This window comes from Pempheris klunzingeri, chromosome 9, assembly GCF_042242105.1.
Source record: "Pempheris klunzingeri isolate RE-2024b chromosome 9, fPemKlu1.hap1, whole genome shotgun sequence".
Lineage (NCBI taxonomy): Eukaryota > Metazoa > Chordata > Actinopteri > Acropomatiformes > Pempheridae > Pempheris > Pempheris klunzingeri.
In genome coordinates, this window is record NC_092020.1 from 3,561,189 (window position 1) to 3,582,486 (window position 21,298).

General features: G+C 42.6%; 1 protein-coding gene across 2 annotated transcripts; it reads right to left on the bottom strand.

The window, feature by feature from the left end:
- Positions 1 to 1,267: 1,267 nt before the first annotated feature.
- Positions 1,268 to 13,147, bottom strand: clint1a (clathrin interactor 1a). Of its 2 annotated transcripts, none has more exons than XM_070836641.1 (12): positions 12,981 to 13,147; positions 9,263 to 9,367; positions 8,341 to 8,437; positions 7,896 to 8,004; positions 7,279 to 7,443; positions 6,972 to 7,155; positions 6,128 to 6,344; positions 5,940 to 6,027; positions 5,256 to 5,321; positions 4,433 to 4,722; positions 2,837 to 3,047; positions 1,268 to 2,706 (listed from the first exon to the last, which is right to left on the bottom strand). In XM_070836641.1, exons 1-12 carry the CDS (start codon positions 13,019 to 13,021, stop codon positions 2,417 to 2,419), a joined length of 1,863 nt encoding a protein of 620 aa, XP_070692742.1. In that variant the 5' UTR covers positions 13,022 to 13,147; the 3' UTR covers positions 1,268 to 2,416. The 2 variants fall into 2 exon arrangements, with proteins under 2 accessions (XP_070692742.1, XP_070692741.1); XM_070836640.1 differs by having other exon boundaries at positions 4,433 to 4,725.
- Between the last annotated feature and the right edge of the window lie 8,151 nt (positions 13,148 to 21,298).

Consider the following 21,298-nt stretch of genomic DNA (forward strand, 5'->3'; position numbering starts at 1 on the left):
CACCAATAGTTGTTTTTTTTTTACAACTACTAAGTTCTATTATATTAAATCAGCCAACAATAAGAATCAAGTCCTGCCATTTGTTAACTTGTTTGCAGTTCCACCCTCCACCCTGGCCAGAATACCTTCATGTGATGTAGTTTCTGTGATGTGCTTGGCAGTGACCACCTCCGGATTTGGAGTTTATCTACGAGCCGACGTTTGTTCTCCTGGCTTTAAACCTTATTAATTTGTTAATGTGCATATTAACTGAAGTTCTTCCTTAACGATGAAGTAAACTCACATCAACTCTGTAATTTCAAAGACAAGTGCAGTGGCTTCACTTTTGCTGCGTGAAGCTCTTTTGAACGAGGCTAATGACACAGCACACCAAATAACACACCCCATTAACAAATTTCAATCAACTGTTTAATGTTGTAGATAAGGAATCTTGATGTGTAAATCAAATCAAAATGGGAATAATGCAAAACTTCATTTGCTCGAATGATTTTTTTTTTTTTTTTTTACATTTGCATATGCTAGTGTTTCAGTAATAATCCCATTTTAGAGAAGATCAAAACAATTTGAAGTAGAAAAAGACGCATAAAACAACCTATTGATAACAGCACCTAACAGCAAACAGATTTTGGTCATTTTAATGCTTCAGACTGATGCAAGGCTTCTACGTGTTAGTGTGCTCAGCCTCTTGAGCCCTTGGGAGAGTAGGAGAGCACAACTTCTATCCTCTTGGGGCAGCAGAATCCACTGCCTTCTCCTCTGGTCAGTAAATTATTTATGTGATCGTTGACGAGCCTAAAATGTCAGGCAGTCAAGATTTACTCATCAATCACTTGTTACAAGGGTCAGGAGGCAACCATCGGCGGGCACTTGAACCACTGGAGAGCGTTGTATTGTACATCTAACAGGGACTGTTCACTACCCCACAACACGTCCTTGTTCAACCACCAGAACATACTGGGCTTTTCCATCCCAACTGGTAAAAGTGCTTCCTCTAACACAAATCTTACTGATAAGTTGAAAAACATGCAGACTTGGACTGATGACGGTTCTTACAGCAACACTGATTTAAAAATTGCTGTTTTTAATGTGCAACATTAACAAAGATGGGAGGTGAGGAGGCAGCATTTACCGAGACGCACTGGTGAACATTTAACAGACAGATGCATGATGCAGTCTTAATAACAGTCTGTATCAACACTAGAGGTGTTGAATCAAGTTGAGCTCAATGTATTTTCATCTTGGGTGTTTTTTTTTTTTGAGCTCTGAAGTTATTGCTCACCTGAATAAAGTGGAAACAATGAAAATGCGCATGGGAAAAACAAAACAGAGCGAGTGAAATAACTGTACAAATTGCATCTGATATCTGCACAGACAGTACACTTGGCTTTAGGCATCAAGTACAAACACGTTTGCACATAGTACAGAAGCTCTGCTCTGGTAGCTGTCCTCAACACTGCACTGTCACATTGTCTCCTTCAAAGAGGTTAACTGAAGACAAAAGGCAAAAGGTCTTTCAGGCACTCTGCTGTAATAAGAAACCCACGATCCCTGTATGGGGCTTCTTCTAGCTACTGATTATCTCATTTGGATGTAAACTGATTATAATCTTCTTCATAAGTAATATATATATATATATATATATATACCAATAGGAAAGGCCACAAATGATGGTCTGTTGAAGGAGAAACGCCTCAAATTAATCAAAAGCCTTCACTCCAAACACTCATTCATAACTAGCACTGACGGGCCACACTTGGAGTGTGTGGACACTTATGTACAAAGAGAACGTGTCAATGTGCTTTGTTATAGGTCTTAATTCATATCAGACTTGGTCTGTATGATACAACTCTTCACACTGTCACTTCCTCTCATATAACTTATCTGAAAGGGCTCCAGATTTCTATATACAGGGCAAAAGGAAGAGCGAGGAAATAAAAGAGGTAACTTGACATTCTTAAAAGTACATTAGAAAGTTAAAATGGCTGATCATGTTAAGTCATCATTCAGTAAAGTTACTCAGAATGCATCTCAAAAAAAAATTATACAGCTACTGATATAATTTTTGCTACTCCGGTGATTTCACTTGATTGAGGTTATAAAGTGAATCCCCCTGACATTCTCTTGGTGGCGCACTCTTCCCTCCTCTCACTGACTTATAACTAACCAACAAGGCACACTGTCATCAGTGTGTGTCTGACCATCACCTCCCGACCAGACAGATCATTGGTTCAAACAACACAAACGCACATTCGTTTAGACCCATATCACTACACAGCATTACTTCAAAAAAAAATTAAGGAGATTGCAGGGTGTTGGTATTGTGATAGTTGACATTATTCAAGTACTCTTTGTTTGCAGCTCATAACAATCCTTCACCAGTGGACGGAGAGAGAGAGAGAGAGAGACAGGCGCTCCATCACTTTCCAAAGTTGCCGAAGTCAGCAAAGGCATCGTGTTTGGGCTGTTGGACCATTGCAGGGTTCATGCCCATTCCCATAGCACTGGGCATCCCCATGGTCATACCTCCCTGTTGCATCCCCATGTTCATGCCCATCCCCATCCCCATCATGCCCTGGGTGGGGGCCATCCCAATCCCCATGCCAGCACCAGGGTGCATCATAGCATTTACGGGCGGTCTGGCTGTTGTAGGTCCAAGGCTCATACTGGAAAATCCCTGGGAGAGCATGCCGGCAGACATCTGGCTGCCTGGAAATGACAGAACAAACTCAATGAATAAAGGTGCCAAATGTTGAAATCACATTTGATTGGTGGGGTGCCTTGAAAGAGAGCCTGTCTACAGTGTCCCCATTCAAGCCAGATCTACCCTTCCTCTCACCTTGTTGGAGGGTGTTGAGTGTGGGCTGGCTAGGCTTGGGTGGCTGCATGCCTGGGCCCAGGAAGTCCAGACTGATGTTAACTGTGTGGTCTGACCAGGTGGAGGGGAGGGACGCTTTGGCTTCGGCACCTTGAAAGGCCACTCCCTGCTGCACCGGCTGGAGGGGCATGAGAGACTGTGGTTGTAGAGGTCCCCCCATGTTCTGGAGGGGCTGGAAAAGACAAAGAGTGATGGAATGTTAGGGGAAAGAGCTAATCGGTGCTAAGAATGACAGTAAAAACAGTGATACGATACAGAAAAGCTCCAACACTAAAATACCTGATGAAAAGATACGGTTCCTTCTCATTATTCAAGATCTAAAATCTGGCACACTTAACCTTGATACCGTGAGACGAACCTGCTACTGTCTCTTTCTGAACTAAAGTAAGTAGAGTAAAAGGGAGTGGTGGGCGTCTTCTCGGGGAAACTAAGACTGAGATTTTTTAGTAGGTCAACAACCTTTCAACATCGAAATATAGTCGACAGGCTTTTGTTGGGTTTTTAATGTTTTTGTTGCTCAAAACTGACTCCTCTCATTCTGTGTGTCAGTAACAGGAGGAGTGGGTGGTTAGTGGGCGGTCTCTGGGGGAGTTGAGCATCTGGTGAGGCTGCATGTTAACCCTCTACCATCATGCTTGTTATCCATCTTTCAACCATACAAGATACATCTTTATCAAATGGGTGTGCTGACTGATGTGGTCAACAAGACTGACAGTAAATGTGTGACTTGTTCTTTTATCATACTGGAACATTACTTTTAAGTATAAAATTTCTCTCATCGTTTACGTATATCCTGCTTCATGCATCGGCATAAAAGGATTCAAAGGTTCTTTGAGTTAAATTATAGCACCCAACAACTGTCTAAATCTTTAACAGTCCTGGTTACAGTTGACTTTCACCATATTAAAAGCAAGATACAGTGTATACAGGGAGGTAGTCATGTATTTCAAGCTTGTGACCCTAATGATCACTTTTTTTTCAATAACTAATTTTATCAGGTATATTTTCCATCATTGGAGGCACTCTTCATACTCTACTAGAGGCTAATGTAAAAAAAGCATTTCACACATACATTTCTATATCGACACACTGAAATTATTAATTTACAGTAGCTGATTGAAATAAATACACACAACACCCCTGACATCTTTAAAGTGCTAAACTTCTCGCCATGTGGGACCAAAATTATGCATTTCAGCATCAATATCTGTTTGTATAAATGCACAGGTTTTTAGCAGGATTTCTGAAATACAACTCAACTGATAAACTATGATATTTTTAAACCATTAAGTGTTCTCATCAAAACTCTATGCTGTATTTTTCAAATAGTATAATTTATGCCATACATACTGGTGATGTGTGAAAAAATGCTCTGTCTAACTCTGTATCCATAAACGCTGAAATCAATCAACTACATCATTGTTTCCCTGAGGATATTTTGCTTCCACCTGTATCATTTAAGCTCCCCTCATGAGCCTTGTAATGATATGTATATGGATAAATTATTAAAAAACGATGCATGTATGATGCATGTGTTATGAGTGCAGTCATGCGTACCTGTGACCTAGACTGGGGCAGGACTGTGGCGCTCATGCTCTGTGTGCTGCTCATGCTAAAGTTGAGGCTCTGTGAGGAGGTTAGGGACTGAGTTGGCCCCATCAAGTCAAAAAGGTCTGCTGAGGCAGGACCAGAGCTTGGCGCTGAGACTGGGGTGGGGGCTGGACCTGCTGGCATGGCTCCAAAAAGGTCATTTCCACTGTTGTCAACAGTCTGAGCAGATGATGGTACCTGACCTCCAGGGAAGGCATTCCACTCTCCAAATTCTCCATTGCTGCTAGAGGCTGGTGCTGCTAATAAGAAAGAGAAAAAAAAAAAAAGACAGTTGCATTATGTTTGCCATCCAAACAATGTTTTTTGTATTGTGAGCCGTGTAAATAATTCCAAAATGCTGCAAACAAAAGTCATGCAAGCGAATTTGAACCCGTCATGGCGATTCAGGATAAACAGTTGAGTTTTGAGTGAGGACAGTGTAGCTTTATCCAGGGCATTCTCAGTGACCACTGGTGCTACGGTTTAAATTTTCATTGAACTGGCCCTGCTTGTTGTCTCTATCCCTCCTCTCAATCTCTCTCAGCTTCCTCCACCCCCACCAACGTCTTCCTCTGTCCCTGTCTCCTTGTCATCCATAACAGGAGTTGATGTGTGTCTGTTCTTGTTATGCAGAGCAGGTAGCAGGCTCCATATGGCCAGGGCTTCCTCCCAGCGTCACTCTGAATATTCTAGCAGCATGGCTGCAACAGTACAGCACACACATGCACACACTAAAACAAAAAACAAAAAAAAACACACACACACACAAAAAAAACAAATAACAACCAACCAGATACTGTGGAGAGGCCAGCAGAGGCAGCAGGCGAGGAGAAGTCAGCAAATCCACTGATCAGGTCTGCATTGAGAAATAGACATAAACATAAATTTTAAACAAGCAAGCTCCAGGTGTCATTCCACCACAGTTAGCATTCCTTCAGTGTCAGAAGTGTAGGAGGGAGGGGAGGGGTGGTGGCAGTGGATAGGTGGAGAAGACCAAACATCTGTTCAGCACTCCCGCCCTCTCCATTCACCAGGGACTGCTCCAAAAACATCTGGTGCACTTAGTTCCTATACATCAACTCCCTCCCTCTGATGTCCCCAAAAATCCGAATCTAGCATCAGCAGCTGGGCACTGTCACTGCGGAGTCTAGTCCTGCAGTCACTGTGGAGTTTCCCGTTTTGTACAGCGTTGTCGTGCTGAACAAAAGGGTTATTCCTGGACTTACTGGTGTTGAGCCTGTTTTCTAAGAATATACAACATGTAAATAAAACATATGTGGGGCTATTGGAAGGCATACTTTTCTTTTTGGGGCAGAAAGTAGTTGTTTCCCTAAGGTGCTGGGTTATGTTAACATGCCTTTGATTGATTTATATGCCTAAACCCCAGAAATGCAGCTGATAACAATCTTTTCAGCTAACTCCCAGTAAGACAGTGAACAACTGTATTTCATAAAATGTGTTTCTTGAAGTATACCCTTGGCGGCAGGCTGGCTTGGTGTTGTGTCCACCATTAACAGGTCAGCCAGGTTGGTACTGGAGGGCTGAGGAGCTGCTGGCTGGGGCTGGAATAAAGAACATTTCCATAAAGATCAAGACATAACGCATACATAACTATCAGCATATCAGTTAAGTCTTATCTTATGTCTAGTCTTATCTTGCTACCTCCTTGGTGGTGGTGCTTGGGCTCTTGTCTCCTGTGTAGAGAGCTGCAGCCCCCAAGTCCACTTTCCTCGATGGGACTCCTCTCTTCCGTGTTGCTGTAGTCTCTGTTGCTTGAACTATGTGTACACTCTTGGTAGTAACAGTCTCCTCGTCATCTTTAAATTCTTTTCCCGACTGGCCATTGTGAGATGAGCGGCTCCGGTCTTCCTCGTTGTCACTATGGCGACAATATCAGCTCAGGTAAGACAACCAGTTGTGTGATGATGCAGATAAGAAGAAACAAAAAAAACCCAAAAGATGTTATCTTCTGTATGCACCCAAGTAAATCTGTTAATTTGTACTTTTTCCCCTCTTTGCATCTATTGATGACCTGATCAGTCACTTTGGACCATTTCATCCACAGGTACAGTAGATCAATAATATATTTGAAGGGTTCGACTTATGGATTTCAAAATGCATTCTGTGTTTGTCTAATGTGATCATAATTAAGAATGAAGGCCTATTTACTATTGTGTTTTAAGAGGGAAACCAAGGTTCATTTTTCTATTTTGACTTTTGGTGGAGGGGGCTTCCCTTTATGAGACTGTGGTGGCATCTGTGGTCTCTTATGAAGTGGTGTGTTGGGGAGGGGGTTGTTTTGAGCGGGACAAGAACAGGCTCAACAGACTGATAAAAAGAGCCAGCTCAGTCTGCGGCTGCCCCCTGGACTCCATAGAGGTGGTGGGAGAGAGGAGGATTTTGGGATCTTATCTTGTGTTCATATTTAGATGTATGCATATGTCATATGCTTTGTGCCTTTCAACGTGGCATAAATATATACTATGATGACTTGTCTGTCTCCAACCTAAATCGATCTGGTGAGTCATCTCTGTCCTTCTTCCTAAATCTGTTTATGGTGTCATCAATGGTGCTGCCGATTTTGTCGCTGATCTCCCCCAACTTCTCGCTGAAGGGGAATTGCCCTTTATTCCTGTCCCAGTCATCGTCCCACTTTGTCCGACTGTCGCTGGAGTCGTACCTGTCCCCCGCTAGAGGGAAGGAATTCAAGGAGGTGGAAAAGGAGACAGAAGCAAGAAAACGAGCACATGAATTTAAATGAATTAAAACAGAGAAACAGTCTGTTTGTAGTACTCCCACATTTGAGGACTTACAGTAACTTCGGTATCCCATACTGTCTGAGGATACCCCAATGTATTTGTCTTTGTTCTTCTTTGCCTTTTTCCGTTCTTCCCTAAGCCTGTCATCATCCTGGACAAAGTCCACTAACTCCTTCACCTTCTGACGCACATTCACACCTTGATCCTTCCCATTCTCATCTAGAGACAGAGATGTGGAAACACAGAAACACAGACATGGATATAATCAATGAATTAGCAACTTCACTTTTTGTTAACTTTACTATGTGTTGAAACCACTCAACCAGGCAGAAAATATGAACATCTCCATACTGGGAATGTTGAATGTTCTTGTTTGTAAACTGCACCTTAAATAAAACACATGGTTAGGAAGATTGAAAGCAGCTTTGGGGCAGTGCGTGTGTGGTTTAATGGTTTGTTGACTAAGCAGTGCTTAGGCCCTTCATCCATTCATTACAGCTCACACTGAAGCTATTGTTATTAAACACTAAACACTACAATGCTGAGATGTAGAAAAAAGTGTTTTTTGTTCAGGATGTTTGTTTTGGTACTACTCCTCTGACAAGCAGGAAAAAAAGATGGCAGGAAAAGGGGAAAAGATAAAGAGAGAAGCACCCAGACTGATATCTTACCTACAAAGTGGTAGCTTTCTAATGATCTCAGGTCATACAGATGCTCTCTGGCACTGGTGACAACCCTCTCTGATCCATTCCTGATTAGATGGGCCAACAGCAGCTGGGACTAAGACACAGACACACAACAGTAGTTAAAGCAAAAAGTGCTTCAGGTTTGCTTCTAAAATTCTGAATTTTGTTGGAGTCAGTCTGACCCCTGTTCACGTAATGTCCCCTGCCTGTAAGTAATGAGCAGAACATGTGAAGCTACAGTTAAATCATGGCTCATTTTAAAGGGGTTCCAGCTTCAGTCGGGTAAATACTGAAGCCATGTTAGTTAGGGTTGGGTCTGGTCCAAAATTTTATATCAAATCCACGCTGTACTTAGAGCTTAGGCCTTATAGCATTGTATCATAACTAGACATGCGTGTTTGTAGGACGCTGCAACAGTACTGTGGCAGACCTTGTAGACTCTCCTCCAGTTCTTCTTGTTATCCCTCAGCATGCGGGCCCACAGCATGTTCATCACCTCTGGGAACTGCTCGTACATGAAGGTGGCTCTGGTTACAGAAACATTCACAGAAGAAAGAGAAAGAGAGATATTGTCATTTTCCAGCCAACAGATTTAATTTGCAATGCATGACAGTCAAAAGTTGGACTGGTTAGTCCTTTTACAGCCTTTGACCAAAGACTCCTTTGTACTACAAAGCCCCAGGAACTAAACTAGGGAAGTATTTCAGGAACCACAGGTTCCTTCAGGACATAATTGTTTGTGTGTCCAGTCCACAGCCCCCCAAAAACTGCATCATGCCAACAAAAAAAAAATCAAAAAGTGACATCCATTAATAATTCACTTTGCATGCGACAAAACAACTGTAAATCTTGAGGAGGGTCAGGTTGTTGTCTTGTTTGTAATTTACTGTTGTATTAGTTTTATTGTAATTCATTTAGGAAAAGACACTTGCAGTGATGGAAAAGGTCAGATATTATTTCAGAAGTAGCAAGAATCTTCTCTGCGTTTTGTCTGGTTCCTTTTCTGTTTCAGTATGTAACCAAAAAAAACATCTTTGCTCTAGCAATGATACTATAAGCAGTAGCTGCAGCAGTTTGAATGCTGTACAGATGTAGCAGTTGTGAAGCTTGTGTTCTGTACTGCCAAGAGTCGTACAGTGGTTTCTGGTTGGCAGAAAAATACTAAACGGGGAGTTTGGGGGCAGGGCCAAAGAGCCAAAACTTAAAATAGGTTCCTGTGGCTGAGATGGAGGTAAATTTCCTAAAGCTGAAAAAGGCTTTAGGATAAGCTTTTGGCGGTTTGGTTTTATTTACAAATAGCCTTGGTGCTTTTCAACAAAACATGTAGTAAAACACTGCATTGTTGCTCTTACCTAGAAATTTCACTCATCAGCTGTCCTGATGGCCCCCAGGCGTCGTCATTGGTGGCTTCTCTGACTTTAGACTCCACCTCTGAATAGTTCATCACCACGTTGGTTCTATACAGTAGGATAAAAAATAAAAACAAACATCTTTACACTAATCATGCCTATGTGAAGTATCCTACATGGCATGGGCAGGGATTAAAGCAAAAAGTCTGAAAAGTTGTTAAGGAGTACAATATATTGAATTACATATAATATAAATTAAAACTGCTGTATGTCTGAAATCAGGCATGGTGCCAAAGAACTTCTATGCATTTGACATTTTATTTTAAAATATGAGGCCTACATTGAGACCAACAACATGGATGATAATAGATGAAAGGCACTCTTGTTACAGCCACGCCCAAACACTTTTAGAGCCTAAAAAGGATCATGGGACAATAGAGACTGCTTGTGTGTGCGCTCTGAATCCAACCACTAGTCATAGCTAGAAACAAGGGACTAGCAAATGCAAATCTGCATTCAATATAAACTGTAAATGAGAACTAACATGGCACTGAGTGAGACACAGCTGTGCTCACTGTGGGTGAGCTCTTGCTTGTTGACATTAAACTAAATAGAAAAGAAAAATGAAAAGAGTTCAAATGGGAGGAAAGTGACACTACAAATAGTGGCTCTCTAATAAGCACAGGTTAATAGATTTTCTAACTAATTCAGTTTCTATATTTCATAAGGGTGTGCCAAAAACCAGCAGAATGAGCAGCTATGCATGTTCTGTTTACTCAACAAGGTTGGCAGGTTTGACAGCTTGTGGACATATTCAAAATTGTAACGATTACACAACAAACTAAAGCAAACCAAGCATTAGCAAAAACCCACTGCAGTTTCTGTTGGTTGGTGTACAATGCGTCCTCATTTACACTGTCACAAGCAGCACTTATTTATTTATTTATATATTCAGCAATGACTGGATAAACTGGTTATCTGGATAATTCCTGCAATGTTTGCAGCACAGGGAGCAGAGTACAAACTTGCATTGCTCTCAAAGTATGTCTATCATACAGCCAAACTGTTTTAATTTTTTGTCTATCAGCTTGAATAAAAACAGTTTGTTACAGGACCACAGAAGTATAATCTATAATCAAAAAGGCATCTTATTCCAGATAGTCAAGTGAGCCTTGTCACAGTTTCAGGCAAAACATGGTGAGGCCAAACATTTGAACCCTGCACCTCCTCCCTCCCTCACCACCGCCACATCAGCAATAAATGTACAGGGCCTGAAAGAGCAGCATTGATTTAATGGGTGGAGATACACCCTCTCTGTGGTTCTGGAGAAGGGCTGTGTTTCTACTGCAGCTGTAGGGATTGGTTACCAGTCTGACAACACACTCTTTTCTTAAATCTAGTCTATGCCAACAAAATTATTTGAAAATGACCATGCCAGGTGGATTTCACAGCTGATTAATATCAGACCCCGAGTTGGCTAAGTTACCTGGCTTACAGTAATTTTCTATGCTGAGAGATCCTAGACAGACATCAAGCCATATCCTGTATCGAGCTGAATTCAGGCAATTCAGTTCTGGACAAGATTTCATGCGTGTAAAGGGAAGTGATCGCCATATGTTTTGGTTCAGGTTTCATTTAGTTCTTTCTGATTACTTTGTATGCTATGTTGCTCACCGCATGCATCATGAGTCTCTCTAGCTCGGTTAGTGACATTGCACAACAAAGCTTCATGTTTGCATGAATGACAGGCAAAACACAAGAGGATACGGCGTAGTGATGCAACACCTTATCTCTTCACAGTGTTGGCCCTGTCCTAGATATCGGCTAGATAAAACGGAAGTTGTGATACTTTCTCACAGTGACACACTATCATGCAGATTTCCTGCTGTAGTGCTGCATCTGTCAGAAAACCTCACTTTACTTTACTCATGAACACAATTGTATTTTAAACCATATATAAAATATGTTGCTTTCATTCATTGCAATACCCATTTGAAACAGGATAAAACAACTGCTCACATCCATCCTGCCTCAGCAAAAAAAATTTGCATAATCCTACGACAGGAAACGTTGCATTATGCCACACCACTGGCTTGGAGTCACTTAATGAAGATCGCTTCAAGTTGTGTTAATATAAAACGGGACAATTTCTTTCGTCGCTCTTGATATCAGAAGGGAAACAAATATGGAAATTCCCCTCCCTTTACTCTTTGAAACTGACATCTTTACTTCTCTCTCTCTCTCTCTCTCTCTCTGCCTGCCTCTCCTCTTAGTCTTCCTCTCATGAAAGCAACCCATGTTCCAAGAGGTCACACTCCAGGGAGACAAGAGCGTTCAGCAGGAATGCATTCTTGGATGGAGAAGTTAAGACCATGCTATTGTGCACGTCTGCAAAATTAGCAAGTGAACCTTTGACACACTACAGCCCTACAGTGCAGGACAACATGCTCACGTTTAGTCAGCAGCTAAAAGTAAACCAGAGTCCGAAACAGAACAAAAGACACACACTCCCCAAGGTGTTGTCCAAGTTCAGTGCTTGCTGGTAGATAATTTCAGATACTAAATTACTGCTGCTGGTGATGCAGGCTCGGCCTAGCACTGCCATCAGACTATGCAAAGATGCGTTGTGAGTGCACTTTTTGACACTTTCCTTACATTTTGCTTGACTATCTCCATCTTAAATTTAATCAAACCTTGAGGAAAGATAAACAGTCACTGGTGTGTCTACTTAAACTTAGATTCTTGCACTTAAGCTTGCAACTGGACATCCACCAACAAGTTGCAAAACACTGCAGGATCACTGGCCACTGATTAACAACTGCTCTGTTGTGTCAAGTGTTGTTTACCTCGTTGTTGTTCTTTGGTGTTATATATCACAATAAAATGACCATGTAGTACACTGTAGAGTGATTTTAACATATTTGAGAAGACTGCTATATAAAAAATAAAGAATTCGCGTGTCTATAGCTTCTGCAGCAGTCTTTTAGGCTCCCATATTCTACGGTATTATGAAGTATAATCTTGTTGGTTTTAGTTCATGTCGTCTGACAAACTAGTTCCATCTGGCAAGCACTCTAGGGTAAGTAGGACAAACAAAACAAATTGACTGTGAACGTATTCCGCCATGTGGTGTAACTTAAAGTTTAAGTGGCTACTGTAAGATAAGTGTAACTTAGCTACAAGTGTCATAAGAATCATACCCGGAGCGTAACGCATATCTACCCTCAATGAAGTTTTACACAAGTGTTAAGACGGTGGTAACCAAGAAACAGAAGGACGATATATGCATTACGGAGAACATGTAAACATTCCCCGCTGATTATTCAGCCCAGGAGCTGTCAAACTAGCTTAGCTGGCTAGCCTCGTCGGCTAGCTACCCAGCCACCAGGCTACGTAATTAGCTAGCCTGTTAGCTAAGTAAGTTAGCTTGGACTGACGGACAAAACGAACAAACATCCGCTTCGTGGTCTCACAACAGCGCGAATGTTATTTCCCACTGACCAAAGGATCAGATGAAGTAACCGAGAAAAAGCAGGGGGACTCACACTTCAGACAAACAGGTTTTGTCAAAGTCAGCTAACTAACTCGCTAGTAGCATGCATGCTAGCTAACTTGTTAGAGTGACGTGACGTCAAAGTTTTGGGTACGTGTCTCTTTCAAACAGGTAAACTACAGGCACAAATGACACCAAACAGGTCGGATATACTCGGGAGATACTCACGCTTTGTCAACCAACTCCCTAACCTTCCACATGTTCAGCATCTTGGCTCCGTGAAAAGGGGCTTTCTGCCACGGCAAACCCTTCACTCCAACGAACACCGAAACCAAACCTTGAACTCTGGAAAGTAAACTCTTCTTCACCTCTCTTTCAAGGCAGGAGGCGCAAACGCACCACCAGACAGACAGGAAAGGTTACTACGGGAAATGCCCGCGTCACGTCATCAACACTGCGTAAAGCAGCATTGGAGTTGTAGTTTCTAATTAGTGTTCTGGCCCCACCATTGATACTGTAAGTACATTAACCTTTATAAATGTATAAAGACGCAGCTGTCAACTTGGTACACAATTATATCCAAATGTGTGGATATAAAACAACCAGTTGCATCAGGAACAGCATCAGATTAAACTGGTCTTCATTTCTGAGGAGCCCCTACAATCCCATCATCAATGGATTGAATAAAGACACTTGTTTATATGCATCTTGTTGATGCATGAAGTGCCCATAGACTGTGGAGTTTGGCTGGTGTTTCTTATTGTCATATTGCAGGTCTATTGTAAATAACAGTTGATAAATAACACTGCAATGCAGAAATAGTAGTTTCAAAACGGAAATGACATCACATAGTTTGTCCATCAGAGAACATTGACAAATATCCTGTTTTCTCAGATAAATAAGTAAATAAATTGAAGAGATCCTAATCAAAAGTGTGTGTTATGTGTTTATGTGGACAGTTATATTGATTTAAATATCTAGTATAGACTGGGCTATCTCAATCAGGACAGCCACTTTTCTTATGTATAATTAGAAAACATATTCTAATGTGTTTCCGTCTGTGCTCGACTATAAAACATGTCCTCTTTGTCCAAATCTATCTCAGCCTCTCCAAAACCGTAGCCTACATCCTCATCAGCAGGTCACCACCCCGTGTGTTCTCCATCCCTCCTCATCTGGCATTCAGGCATGCTACAATGACCCAGTGATGCTGTGTGACAGGCCAGGCAGGGCACTGGCTGTTTGTGTCAATCCAGATCAATCACTCCCTCTTCTGGACGGACAACGTCATCAACACACAGAAAGGTCACAGGGTGTACTCAAGCCAGGCCTGATGTGGTGAGCATGGAGGTCAGCCTAGCAAGTGAACACCCTCGACTAGCTGAGTGGCATCTGACCCGGGTGGCGAGGAAGAGAAAAAAAACAGGTATTCCACTGTTGATTTCAGTACAGGAAGAATTAAATGAGTGGTGGTCATTTCTTCTGAACTGCCCTATGTTTTTGACTCTCCTGTGACTGGGCGTGTGCAAAAAGTATTAAGCCTCTTTGTCGTATTGATTGATATTCCAGTGGGCAAGATGAGCCCTAAGATGCCCTACATCTGACAGAGTCTCTATTCTCTAATGATACGTGTAAATATGGCCCATGGCTTATACTTCTATAGGAGAGCAGGAAGAAACAACACAATAGCTAAAATACAAGCCATTTGAGGAAAAAAAAACAAGAAACAGCACTTAACGGCCCAGAATGCACTGCACCCAAGGGAGCAACCTCAATTACTGTTACACGTCCGAAGAGGAGAACTCTAGGAGAAGTGATTGCTGAGATGGAAATGGCTGTGTGTGTGTTTGTGCATGTTACGAGTGTGTTTTTGTGCGAGTGTGTGGGTTGGCAGAGGACGGATAGAAAGGCACTCAGTAAAAAGATCTTTCAGAAACACTTTGCCTCTGTGACGTTGACGCGAGCTGTTGATTGACATGCACTTCTCGACAGAAACCAGAGCTATCAACCTATCTGCCACGCATTAAGAATGGCACGGTCCTTGGGGAGGGGCCTAAGTGGTAAATGATGTTGCTCAAGACGCTCTCTGTCAACAATGTGTGTGTATTTGTGAGTGTGTGAGTGCTGAGGATGGCAAAGTATTCAATCAAAGCTTTGATTGAAAAACCCTTTTGTCCTTAAAGATCAGAATTCAGCATCTTGATGTATAGGATGCATGTGTACGCAGGGGTGAGCCTTTGTTTTAAATACAGTGCAGTGCTATGCAGTCTATGGGGGAAAATGAGCTGGCAGAGGCCTTAAATAAAGAAATTTGATCTCAAACAATATTTGTGCAATTAAAATGTGCTGTCAAAGCAAGCTTTAGAGTTTTTTCTGTTTGTGTTCTTGGAGAGTTTTAATTTTCAGAAAGAGAGAAATCTTGTATCACCCACATTCTCTCTTCTGATATGGAAAAACATGTCAGTCTCCGCTTGATATTTCATATTTTATAGCCACGTTCCATTCATCACCGTGCTCTGGGGTTGATCGTCGATTTGGTCTGCTGAGACCAAGTTGTCACTAACAACTTTTGAGTTGAGAGAAATGAAAAAGTAAGCCAGATAAACATGAGGTCATTGTAACACAAGCGGCACTAGGGGGCACTCTGACTTTTCTTCTAGTCACTGTTTTTGCACATGTGAGAGTTTGTGTTTGAGTGTGTGAGTGTGCGAGTGTGTGTGTATGCCCGACCACTTGGGGTCGAGGCTGTGTGTTTACATGACTGAAGTTCCCATGACAAATGTGGTCAGAACATCATCTCGACTTGGGAATGTGCACAAAAAAGGCCTCTACAACTCTGCTATTATTCTTTCTCCACAAACATGTGCTTCCAATCTCTTCCAACACTCTGCACTTTTTTTCTTTGCTGTTTTACAATGCCATTAGAAAACAATGTTCTTTGTTTTGCACATTAGCTATGAATTAACGATCCCGCCCATCTTTGTGCCCGCAGAAGAGGTTCTGATCTGTGGAGTCACTCGCTGGGGCCCAGCTTTCCTCCTGTCAGAGCGACAGTTCTTTCAGTGCTGTTATATTTCAGGCTGTTATTGTTGGCTCTCTTGCAGCTTCGGTAAGATCTTTAGTCTTTTTCCCAAGCGATATAACCCCCACACACATCACACAGTATCTGACCCCTGTCTCCATGACACATGACAGGTCCACTGTGGTGTGTGTGTGTGTGTGTCTCTGTGCGTGTGTGTGTGTGTGTGTGTGTGTGTGTGTGTCTGTGCGTGTGTGTGTGGTGTGTGTGTGTGGGCATGTGGGCATGTGGGCATGTGAGCAAGGACTGATGTGTGCATTTATATGTGCGTCTGCTTTCATGTAAATCTGTAGTAAATATGTGTGTGAGCGGCTCAGACATGTATGCAAGTGAACAGAGCGTATCTGGCTCAGTATGTAGGCATTGAATATGTTAAAACAATGAGGCCACTTGTCACATGTTCAAAGTCGCGCAGACAACCCGCTGTGATCTCAAACCACACACACAGATGTTCCTAATGGAACTAAAGTAGCATTCGCATTCCTGTGGATAACCAGTCTGTTTATTTTGCTCTCTAAACTGGACTGGATTGCCACTTTCTCTGGTGAGAAAAAGGATGGAAGATGATAAAAAAAATACGAGGAGACTGATGAGACAGACTCCCGCCACAGTTTAGTCCTCCAAAGCCAACCGTCAGTCCCACTAAACAAGTAACCCTCAGCGGCAGTGATTTAAGGGTGACAGTAATTTAGTGTATAATGGAAGTTGATGCCAGTGTGCAACCCTTTGCAAGCTAATACTGCCGTTGTCGTATTCCCCTACGCGAGGAAATGAGCTTGGTGCAATTGTCAAGGCTTATGTTTATGAGTCAGAATGTTAACAGTAAATCCTGTTGCTTTGTACATGGGCGAGACAGCATACACATACACAGAGGAGAACCCACCCAGGTATGCTCAAGTCCTGAGAGCATCTGCTCCTTTACAACCAGATTGAATTAGCAATTACAGAGAGTAAAAACCAGAACAAAACATCTGGAGCTGTAAGCAGCAGAGGTTATAAATCTGAGGGGGGGGGGGGGGGGGGGGGGGGGGGGGGGGGGGGGGTATGAAAATGAGCCAAAGTGAGATTCTCAAGGACAGTGTCTCTGATTGGCCCATTAACATGCCAGGGGTGTCAAAAAGGACCTGAGGCAATGGGAGAAATGGGACAGAGCAGAGGGCTTTAGAGGGCATATGGAACACCAGTGAATGGAGAGGTAGAGCGTACAAGGGAGAGCACAGGAGAGGGCCACTGAGATACTGTAGGGGAGTGAAATGCAGTATTAGCAAAGATAACTCAGCTGAGGAGATACATGGATGTTGTTTGTGTCTTGAACCTCCCCGCAGGAAATCAGCCCGATAAGTAGAGAGAAAGTGGTGGAAAAGCTGATGGGAAGTTGTGAAAAAAGACCTAAGGTTTTCTTTTTTTTTTAAAAAAAAGACTTGAAGCTGTGTGGGTGCAAGAATTAAGAAACAGAGGCTGAAGATCACTACTATGCCAAACCACAATTATACATGTTTGGACACAGAAAATGCTCTAAGTAAATGTAAGGCCGGGTGTTCATAAATGCATTTTAATGATTATATCCAGTTTGGTTTAAGTCCATATAAATGAGAGGTTGGAAAGCCGCAGCACCATTACCGCATCTGTTTTTGCTATTATTGGCACAATAAATTACGTAGGCAATTTGTTTGCGCTGTTGTTAGAGTAATAGAATCAAATTATCCCATGTTAGGGAAATGATTATGTACGAAGCGGAACCCATCAGGGATTCACAGGGCAATCAGTGAAGTAAGACAGAGCTGAAATGTTGGCGCTCTGCACATCAACGGTTCCAGGTCCACTACGTCATTTGAAAGAACTTCTCAACCTTGGATAGGAGATAATTGTACCTGGTTCACACAGACTGTTTCACCCACTAATCTGGCAATGCTCAGAGTGCTAAGTCAGTGTGGAGCCACAGTGCCTGTTGTAGCAGATCTACAGTGCAACATTAACTCAGTGGAGCTGTAAGAAGCACAAGCACAGAGTGAGAGGAGAGGGCAGTTATAATTGAAAAAGCCTGACACGAGCCAAATGAGAAGTGTTCGCAATGAAGGACAATATCAAATGAGTCTTATCAATTAAAAGCCAGGGAACGGTGTTTACATTCCCATTCCAAGGCCAGACACCGCGTGGATGTTTCAAATAGGTCAAGGTTGAAGTGAAAACAAAAGTTGGTCGATTAGCAGTCGAGGTGCAGCATTCCTGCTTTGTATGCTAATCTGGCAGATCATCATATCGTGTAGGCACTGCCTGCGATTCTACATCTGCACGCACTCATTTAATTATCCAAACACAATTCACAAAAGTCACTGGAAACAAACCAAACCAAAATAAAATAATTTGCATATATTTAAAAGAGCAGATAAAGTCCCTTGGGGTTGGTTAATATTTCAGAGGCATAATAATAATATGCTAAATCATTCACATTTTATCCAGCACCAAAACAAAGAGGCTTTGTCGATGTAATTAGGGTGTTTTAGAGTTGAATCACCCTGGCAAATGACCATGTTTTTCTCTCTGGGAGATCGCAGTGTGAATGTATCTAAGCCTCCCTCTCTCCCTCTCTCTCTCTCTCTCTCTCTCTCTCTCTCTCCCTGTGTGTGTGTGTGTGTGTCTGTGTGTTTGTGTGTGTGCTTGTGTTGTATTGTCACCGTTCCTCCATGTGCACGCAGTCTTAGAAAAGGATTGATTAAAGCGAGAGTGTCTGTCTCAGAGCAGTTAATGAGGTTTAGTCCCATGAGCTGTGAGGTTTGGGTGTGTGTGAGTGCACGCACATGTGTGTTTGCGTGTGTGCATGCAGACCTAGCGGAAGACGTTGTTAATTGGCTAAGACTTACTTTCAGCAGGGGGATAGTCAAGGGCACAGTGCCTCCACATTTGTGGAGTGCCATTTGTAGAACACGGTGATATGTTCACTTTCTATATTCAATATCATTTTGAGGGAATGATGAGTCAGTAGCAGGATGACAGAAAGACGTATGATTGCAATTATACTTGTAATTTTGTATGTGTTACATGCATCTGTAGATAAAACGTGAATATTTTTCTTCATGTGTGAATCACAGAGATAGAAAACATAACACATGCGAAAAACTGAATGGGAAAAATGTTATTTTACTGTTTTGTGCTACCTGAGTGTATCTGAAGATGTGAATGAAATTCATTTTTCTCTCAGGGGACAAGAAGAGGACGAAAAGGAAGGAGAAAGGAGGAGAAGAGAGGAAAAGAGAATGGAAAAGAAATATAAAAAGGCAGAAAAAGACAGACACAAGACACAGAGGATGAGAGAAAGAGGAATTGAGGCGGAGAGGGAGAAAGAGAGATATTCCACAAAGGCCAAGGTACTGTAGATGGATACAATCTCACCTGCTCTGGTCTCCACACAGACCTGTCCGTCTACACGTCTATACAGACCTGTGTGTTCCATTGCAGCGCAACACACAGCGTGTCTCAAACAGCAGGAAGCATCGATGCTTTCATGTGGAGCACAGCCCAAAGTAGAGCAAGATCACAATGTGTGTGTGTGTGCGTGTGTGTGTGTGTGTGTGTGTGTGTGTGTGCGTGTGTGTGTGCGTGTGTGAAACCCAGGCTTTTCCCCCCTTGGGACCTGCACAAACACGCTTCCCATCTTTCCTTTGAGTTTCACATTCAAAGGTTCCACTCGTTCAGCTGTCAGTCATTCTCTCAGCCAATCAAGGCCCTTCATTCTCAGTCTGTTTATAGATCAAGGGTGGTTTAAGCGTACGTATGTGATGTGACTGGAATTTTTACCATGACTAATACTAATACTGTAAATATTCATATTTTTTTACACATCACCGGTGGTGTCAATCAAAATCAACACTATTGTACCATACTGTGAGCATACGGGAAGTCTATAACAATGTTTATGACTGCCGGTCCTCAAAACCCATTGTTGCTACTCGAAGGATGCCAGAGAATGCAGAAAGGTATCTGGACCAGGAATAAAGTCTGAAATGTGGCTGAATGGAATGAAATAAGTTCATGGATGTATGTAGAAAGAAAGAGAAAAATTCTTTAAAAGAGGCACAGATGGAGGTTATAAAAGGAAATAGCTTTGTGTGTGGGTAAGGGCTCATGGCTGGTGTGTGTGCATGTGTGTGTGCACTATATGTGTGCATTTGTGTTATCAAAAGATATTCGGTGCTGTATAGAGGCATTAACTATTGTGTTTGTAGGGCTATCGCAACCCAGATATGTCATGCTTAATTTAGTGGCTAAGAGAAAAGAAAAGGGGGAGAAAAACTACAAATTGCTGTGAAATGTACAGTATATCTGAATGTATGAGTACATCACACAGCCGCTGCACTTGTGCCTTAACACATGGGGAAACTGAGAAGGAGAGAGAACTATAGCGATAAAGAAAGAGAAGGAGAGGGATGCAAACAGACGGAGCATCAGGTGACAGCAGGCGTTATCAGACCTCACCTCTGATTGCCATCTATTATGACGGGACAATAGTTTCCTGTGGGCAATGCTAACGACCTGTGTTTGTCAGCAGCAGGGGAAATTAACCCAAGCCATACTTTGTCTGCTTTGTGCCAGGAGGGAACCTGACAAAAGGAGAGGAGCAGAGTGGGCGAAGGAAGAATCACTCACACACCTGTTCTGTAGTGATAGACAGCTGCCATATGTCCACACCTGCACCGTGGGGCTGCGGTGGGTGAGGTTCAGGCACCAACAGAGGGCAGCAGAGGGCTTCAGAGCTGACACTTCCCTCAGAGGCCGGTCAAACAGCTCAGCCTCGCAGAAAATTCATGCTGTCTAGATCTGCATGTCACCTCTCAAATGTCCACTCAACACTCACTTTATGTTTGATTTGAAATTATTTAGGGGCTTGCACTGGTGTGTTTAAAGCAGTGATGGCTTTACCTCAGAGCTGCCACAATGAGATACTTGTTTGTTTTTGTCAACTTTACCTATTTTTCCTCGCTGAAATAAGGTGGGAGTGAGGTCTGAACTGCAGGGCACTGGTAATGGCGGAGTGTGTGTTCTACAGCACGTCTCAGCGAGAAACTTGCTCGATCTATTCACACTACATGCAGAGCCGTGGCCTCCAGGCTTGAGTTCCTGCTTCGGTAATGACTCTGTTCCCCTGTGGAATGTAGAACATTGTCTTTCCTCAAATGAGGGAAGCACACAATCACACATACACGCGCATGCACACGCACATGCACACGCACGCGCGCGCACACACACACACACACACACACACACACACACACACACACACACATGCATCCACCAACACACACACACAGGCATGTACTTCAATATGCATTAAACTCACAAGGTTGTAAACATTCACAGACAAAACACTGTGAGTTGCAAGTGCACACTTGCATGTAAGTGCACATGAATACACACATAGTGTACTTGCAACAACACATGCCCCCCCCACACACACACACACACACTCCCC